The sequence below is a fragment of the Zalophus californianus genome, chromosome 6 (assembly GCF_009762305.2).
Source record: "Zalophus californianus isolate mZalCal1 chromosome 6, mZalCal1.pri.v2, whole genome shotgun sequence".
NCBI lineage: Eukaryota > Metazoa > Chordata > Mammalia > Carnivora > Otariidae > Zalophus > Zalophus californianus.
In genome coordinates, this window is record NC_045600.1 from 52,020,977 (window position 1) to 52,028,996 (window position 8,020).

Consider the following 8,020-nt stretch of genomic DNA (forward strand, 5'->3'; position numbering starts at 1 on the left):
CTAATCTTCGACAAAGCAGGAAAGAATGTCCAGTGGAAAAAAGACAGTCTCTTCAACAAATGGTGTTGGGAAAATTGGACAGCCACATGCAAAAGAATGAAACTGGACCATTTCCTTAAACCATACACAAAAAATAGACTCAAAATGGATGAAAGATCTAAATGTGAGACAGGAATCCATCAAAATCTTAAAGGAGGCTTTATGGTGAAGGAGAGGCCTCTACCCAGACTCCATCTATACCAGGGCTCTTAGACTTAAAGCATGCCCAAGCTCAAGCAACGAAGAAGAAAGCTAAAAGCCAAAGCAAAAAGATTATTCAAAAAAAGAGAAGCCTCTCACTTTCAGTCCAAGCTAATTACACCTCCTCCTCTGCCACCCTCACCAGAAAGAGTGGTTATTCCTTCAGCAGATACATCCCTTAGCAGAAGCTGACTAAGACCATCCTGGAACTTCAGATTTCCCAATATCAAAGATACTATAAAACTTTGGACAAATAGAATGTGGTCTATATACCACTGGTGCCAGAACTGCATGGCCCAGAGTTTAGAAGTATTGAAAGACACCATCTTTCCATCCCCTTTCTGCCACCAAGAACTTCACAGTCTAAAACAACGGTTTTGCGTTTTGGAAAGTGAATTATGCAAGCTCCAGGAAACACTGAAGACTGTCTCTGAAAAATCTTCCTGCCCAAGCTGTGGTCAAACATTTACAAATGTGCCCGCCTGTGTGCTAGCCACCCCTGGAGAATCTCAAGCTGTACTTCCTCCCACGCTGCCGCAGCCATCCAGCCACCTTCCACCTGTGCCTCCATCACCCCCCCCACCTCCTCCTCTGCCCCCGCCACCACCACCTACAACACCTGTGCCGCTCAGAAGATCTGATTGCACTAAAGCACTTCAGGCTGGACCATTAAAAAAAGAGGGACCCATGCAGATAACAGTTGAAGATCTACTGACTGTGAAATTAAAGAAGACACTGTTTTGATGAAAGGAAGAAGCTTGTACCATCACCAAAGGCACATAGTCCACTAGTTACTGTCTCTGACCTGCAGCGTGTCACCCTGAAGCCCAACTCCAAAGTGCTATCAACTCGAGTTACAAATGTCTTGATTACCCCTGGTAAAAGCCAAATAGATCTGCGGAAACTACTTAGAAAAGTTGATGTAGAGAGGAGCCCAGGTGGAACCCCACTTACCAATAAAGAAAACATGGAAACAGGAACTGGTCTGACTCCAGTAATGACCCGGGCCTTGAGGAGAAAGTTTCAGATGGCTCACCCTAGAAGCCCAACTCAAACCCTGCCACTTTCTACAAGCAGCTTTGATGAACAAAACTGATGCCAGCTCTGCCTGACACCACATGATGATCCATAAAATACACAGATAAAATCACCCCAACCCTTTTTTTAATGTAGTAGGGTGTATATAAATAATTATACTAATATATAATTCCATTTGAAGAATTAAAGTATGTATGGAGCCCCCATACATACTGTGGTATAAAGTGGGTATTTGGGTATTTTTTTAGTTTGCATGATCAATAAGAGAACAGAAGGGAAAATGCATTCCCCAAAGTGAAGTTTTTTCTGGAATTACCCAATTTAGGTTGGAGAGGTTGTTCAAATTTAACTAGATAACAAATTTATACTCAGTAGGTGCACTTTTGACATTAAGAAAATAACCTGATTCCCGGGTGCCTGGGTGGCTCAGTTGGTTAAGCGACTGCCTTCGGCTCAGGTCATGATCCTGGAGTCCCAGGATCGAGTCCCGCATCAGGCTCCCTGCTCAGCAGGGAGTTTGCTTCTCCCTCTGACCCTATCCCCTCTGATGTTCTCTCTTTCTCTCATTCTCTCTCTCAAATAAATAAATAAAATCTAAAAAAAAAAAGAAAATAACCTGATTCCTTAAAAAATAAAATGAAATAACCCCCCCAAAAAAAATCTTAAAGGAGAACATAGGCACACAGGCAGGAACTTCTTTGACCTTGGCCACAGGAACTTCTTGCTAGACACGTCTCCAAAGGCAAGGGAAACAAAGGCAAAATGAACTATTGGGACTTTATCAAGATAAAAAGCTTTTGCTCAGCAAAGGAAATAGTTGACAAAACCAAAAGACAATGGACAGAATGGGAGAAGGTACTTTCAAATGATGTATTAGATAAAGGGCTAGTATCCAAAATCTAAAAAAAACTTATCAAATTCAACACCCAAAGAATAATCGAATCAAGAAATGGGCAGAAGACATGAACAGACATTTCTGCAAAGAAGACATCCAAATGGCCAAGAGACACATGGAAAAGTGCTCAATATCACTCAGCATCAGGGACATACAAACCAAAACCACAATGAGATACCACCTCACACCTGTCAGAAGGCTAAAATTAACAGTATAGGAAACAACAAATATTGGTGAGTATGCAGAAAAAGGGGAACCCTCTTACATTGTTGTTGGGAATGCAAACTGGTGAAGTCACTCTGGAAAACAGTATGAAGTTTCCTCAAAAAGTTAAAAATAGAACTACCCTATGATCTGGCAATTGCACTCCTAGGTATTTACCCAAGGAACACAAAAATACTCATTCAAAGGGATACATATACTCCAGTGCTTATCGCAGCATTATCAACAATAGCCAAATTATGGAAAGGGCCCAAATGTCCTTCAGCTGATGAATGGATAAAGAAGAGCTGATATATGTATAATGGAATATTACTCAGCCATCACAAAGAATGAAATTTTACCATTTGCAATGACACGGTTAAAGCTAGAGTGTATTATGCTAAGTGAAATAAGTCAGTCAGAGAAAGACGAATTCCATATGATTTCACTCATATGTGGAATTTAAGAACAACACAGATGAACATAGGAGAAGGCGGGGGAAAAAGAGAGAGAGGCACACCATAATAGACTCTTAACTATAGAGAACAAACTGAGGGTTGCTGGAAGGAAGGTTGGTAGGGAGATGGGCTAAATGAGTGATGGGTATTAAGGAGGGCACTTGATGTGATGAGCACTGGGTATTGTATGTAACTGATGAATCACTAAATTCTGTTCCTCAAACTAATATTATACTATTTTTAACTAGCATTTAAATAAAACCTTGAAACAATAAAAGAATATATGAATAAATAAACATAGATGGTCCATCAATGTGAAAAACAGGTTATTCAGTGTAGTGACAACACTTGGTATACAGATAGATTTGCAAATCCTCAGGAATAACTCCACCACCACAATCCAGAGGCTTGATGCTAACTAACTGGGAAAAATAGAAATAGATAAAAAGTTCCTAAGAGAAAGTATCTTAATTTAAATACAGAGAGAAGGATATCCTCTGACAGAGAGAGACTAAAGAAAAAAGAAGTTTGTTGTAGTACAACCCCTACAATTACTACACTGCTCTTTTAAATAGCTTTAGTTTGTTTCAATATGTTATTTGCATTTTGTTTCAGAAAGATTTAAGAGCAAATTGTTTCCATTTTCATATATAACCTATGGTGACACAAAGTGAACTGGGTTCTATAAATTAGCATGAAGAGCAGTGAGCCAGCTGTTTGGCAGAACAAAGCCCTGAGGTTATGACAAGCAAAAGAGGAATGTGGTGTTTGCAACTGCAGATTAAAATTGAGGAAGAAAAACATTTGAATTGCAAACACCATATTAAAAGTGGACACTACTTGCTTTATGCAATAGTTTTGCAGGCCTGAGGTAAGAAATAAAAAATTGGTAGCTCTATTTAGTACCACTGAATACTTGGACTACTTTTGTTTCCTCAAGTCCATTAGAGTATCTAGTTCTCTACCAGAAGTATACATTAAGGTCATTTACCTTTGATTGCTTCCAGCTAGTAAATATTTTTAGGGAGTTTTAAAGCTTTATTTTGGTCACAGTCATGATCAGAGAGCTTAATAAAGCCACTTAGTGTAGGACCATAACTAGTTTTGCTGTGTCTACAGATATTTTGTCACAGAATCAAAGTTAACTTTTTTTTTAATTCTCTGCCACAGAAGAACCCAGACATGCTCTATTTGCAAACTGACTGCATGAAACGAAAAGCACAGTAATTCTGAAGCTGTTGGCTTGGGTAAAATGAGAATGCAATTAAAAAGAAAAAGGTTACTAAAAGAACATGCTGGGAATTGAAAATAAAAATCTGAAATGATGTCCCCAGCCTGCCCATAAGGTCTTTCTCAGACTATAGAAAACTATCTCAAATGCTCTACGTGTCCCAGAGTCCATGTTCTTGACCTGCTGTTGCCTCTTCTTGTGTTTTCTGTTTTTAATAATTTCTGCAAATAATCCAAATGATTTACATTCAGAATATTTGCTGTATTGCCCTGTTGCTATTATTTGTTCATTAGTATATATTTGGGGGGAAAAGTGATTTATAGAGTCCTATCATATCCTTCTTTTAATTCTAACCTCCTTTCCCAACACCACACTATTTTCACCAAGTACATTCCCAATATCTTCAGGAAAATTCCAGCCCATATTTTAAGCTAAATTGATTCTTGAGAATATAAATACTTGAAAAGAAGGAAAATCTGTTTTACTTTGTTTCTCCATACACAAATAGTATACAAAACTCAGATTCTTTTTATTTTTTTTAAAGGTTTTATTTATTTATTTGACAGGGAGAGACACAGCAAGAGAGGGAACACAAGCAGGGGGAGTGGGAGAGGGAGAAGCAGGCTTCCCGCAGAGCAGGGAGCCCCATGCAGGGCTCAATCCCAGGTCCCTGGGATCATGACCTGAGCCAAAGGCAGACACTTAATGACTGAGCCACCCAGGCGCCCCCTCAGATTCTTTTTAAATATGTTTCATAGGGATAACTGATTTAGAACAGAAGGGAAACTTGGGGATCATCTAGTGAAACACTCTCACTTTGCACATAAAGAAGTTGTGGCCCATATGATTTACTGAGGGTGACCCGTTTAGTGGCAGAGCTAGTGCCAGATAGTTCCCAGGTCCATAAACCAAAAGCGCTGGTGATGTTAAATATGTGTGCTGAAGTCAGAATCCTCCCAGCTGATAAGGAGTAACTTCATTCTTCCATTTTCTGTTTCCATGATGACTGCCCTATTTTAGGTTTTAATCTCTATTTTGTATGACTTCAAATTCTCATTTTTCTAAATTAATTCTCTAATACTCCAATACTACATTAATCTTCCTAAGAATCTCCTTTTATCTATTTTGACAAAGCCAGACTTCCTTTTCTCTAGGTCTCTTCCGAAAATGATCACAACCAAAATTCACATCCAATCTGAAGTCTGATATCCGAGAATATTTTTCCCTAGGATAATTGGGATGAGATAAAGTCAGCTTCAGTGATTGAGCAGAGGAAGACAGAAGAGACCAGTTTCCACACTGAAGAAAGAAAATTTGATTTCTGACACAGTTTGTCATGACAATCCAACTTTCAGAATTAAGAGAGACCTGGACATTAGCTATTCCAACCATTTCCCACAGAGTGCACCTTGGAACTCAGAGGCACAAGATAGTAGTGTCAATGATTTTGTGCCCAGGTAGACTTAGGAAATCACACAGTTATACCAAGTTAAATGGATTTCTTTCCTGTAAAATTCTCAGAACTTTTTATGCTAACAGGCCTAGTGACATACCAAGACAGGGAAATTATAGGCAATATTCCCAAATTTATTTGAGCAAGAAACTCTTTTACAAAGGATCCCACAGAATTATGGTTTTGAGGGATATCATTGGGGAATATGCTGATTTAGACCAATTTGATAAATTGTATCTTACTTAGTGCCAAAGTCAGAGCAAGAACCAAATCTCTTTATTTTCAACCTAGTGTTTACTGACAGGAACATTTCTGTCTGTCTTAGCCTTTTTTGGTTGCAAACAACTTCTTTAAGCTACATCAAATAAGAAAAAAATGGTGAGGGGGCAGAGATAAGCAGGGAGCCTCATCCCAGGTGACATGATTACAGGACTCAAGAAGGGCTGCTCTTAGAAGAAGCATGGAGATTGCCATCTCTAGCACAAAACTCAAATTGAAAAGTTTGATTCTCGGGGCACCTGGGTAGCTCAGTTGGTTAAGTGTCTGCCTTTGGCTCTGGTCACAATCCCAGGGTCCTGGGATCGAGCCTCACATCAGGCTCCCAGCTCAGCAGACAGCCTGCTTCTCCCTCTCCCTGTGCTGCTCCCCCTGCTTGTGTGCTCCCTCGCTCTCTCTCTCTGTCAAATAAATAAATAAAATCTTTAAAAAAAAAGAAAGGTTTAATTCTCTGTTGAATAATGATAAGCACTGAAGAATTCATTGAATGTATAAAGAAAAAGCATTAAAACTATTTAAATTAAACTTTAAACAAAAATCACATGCAGAAACTCTTGTGACATAAATTAAGGGAACCTTTTAAAAATATTTAAAATTTTGTAGATAAATTCCCACTATCCAAAAATGGAATATTTTTTAAAAAAGGAATATTTTAAGCAATAATAATAGTAACTTCAATTGGTTGAAAAAATAATCAAAGAAGTTTATGTTTAATATGTGTGTGTGTGTGAGAAGACGAGGAGAAGCTTCCCTTTAGAGAAGTTTTCCAACTAATAAGTTAAAAAGGAATGATGGAATTATGTCACCCTAATGAAATAATGGATCTAGGCAATGATCAAGTCCTCTAAATCATAAAAAGAAAGAAACACAATATTCTTTGGACTCCTGATCGATCCTCCTATGAAGTATTCTTGTTCTAAAATTGAACATGAATTTCATCAATCTATTTCCAAATACCTTTTAAGGTAAATACAGGAGACAAAGGAACATGTTAGATAACACCAGTGTGGTGCAATCAGCAAAATTAATAATGCAGTAAAGTCTACAGGGCCAATGCCCTGGTTTCTTCAACAAATATTCATGGACAAAAAAGAGGGACAGGGAAATTATAGATTTAAAGACACAGTAACTAATTTCAAATGTATGTCCTTTATTTGGATGCTGACTTAATATTATTTTTAATTGTGATAATGTTATTTTTTTAAGTGGTTACCTTTTCGAGATCCATATAGGCACTATTTATAGGCACATAATTTAAAATAATCCAGTGGTGGGGCGGGTTTAAAAAGAAAATGATAATTGTTGATGCTGGGTGATGGCTACACAAAGTGCTCATTATACTATTCTCTCTACTTCTGCATATGTTTCAAATTATTCTTAAAAAAAGCTTTTATAACATCTGTTGCCATATCACAGTACAGTTTTTTTATAATCAAGGGTTTTTTGGTTGTTCAAGGATCAATACAGACATTTCAATTTGTACACAATTCTTAACGTACTTCCCAAAAATCTAAAAAATCACATAGCTGTGATTCTTTTCTAAAAGTTTTTCCATGACCTTCCAGCCTAAAATTTGGAGGCAAATTTTCCTTAACAGTATATCAAGTACCAATATCTTCAACTGTTGATGCGCTGTTACATTTTTAGTCCCATTAATTCACAATTTAATATAGTATACACTATATACACAAATTTTCAGTCTTGCACAGCACATTAACTAAGTTACTAGTAAAACTGGACTACCATGACCAAGACGTTTCAGAGCACACAAAATTCTGACAGGGAGAGCCGAGATAAAGGAGTGGTTTTCTTTAGAAAACAATTCTACCAAACACAACATGGGAATGGAAATAATTTAAAATGTCCAAGACATATTAAATGCACGAATGACTCCAAATTGCCATTTAGTATGCTTGGTATTATAGGACATAAAAACTACCTCATCTATAGGATGTTGAGATGACACCCAAGACAATCAGAGCCTCTCATATTCAATATCCCACTATTTTCTGGGTGTACCAAAAATGAAATAACCAGCAAATGATTTTCACTCTAAAAAAAAAAAAAAGGCATTTACATTTAAAAAGTGGGATGAGGAGGAATTCCCTCCTTAAAAATGTTTCTAGAGCTACTAAAAAACTTGCATTTACAAAATAGTTAACAGAAATGTTCCTCTGGATTGTACAAGAAGGGTGACAGGGAACACTGGTAAGACATGGTATATGATA

At 37.5% G+C, this 8,020-nt stretch overlaps 1 protein-coding gene across 1 annotated transcript; it reads left to right on the forward strand.

Moving 5' to 3' along the window:
- The first annotated feature begins 261 nt into the window (after positions 1 to 261).
- Positions 262 to 1,400, forward strand: LOC113910565 (proline-rich protein 11-like). The gene is given in 2 exon segments (XM_035728293.1): positions 262 to 974; positions 976 to 1,400. Coding segments are annotated over 2 exon segments (1,074 nt in total). The 3' UTR covers positions 1,337 to 1,400.
- The last annotated feature ends 6,620 nt before the right edge of the window (positions 1,401 to 8,020 follow it).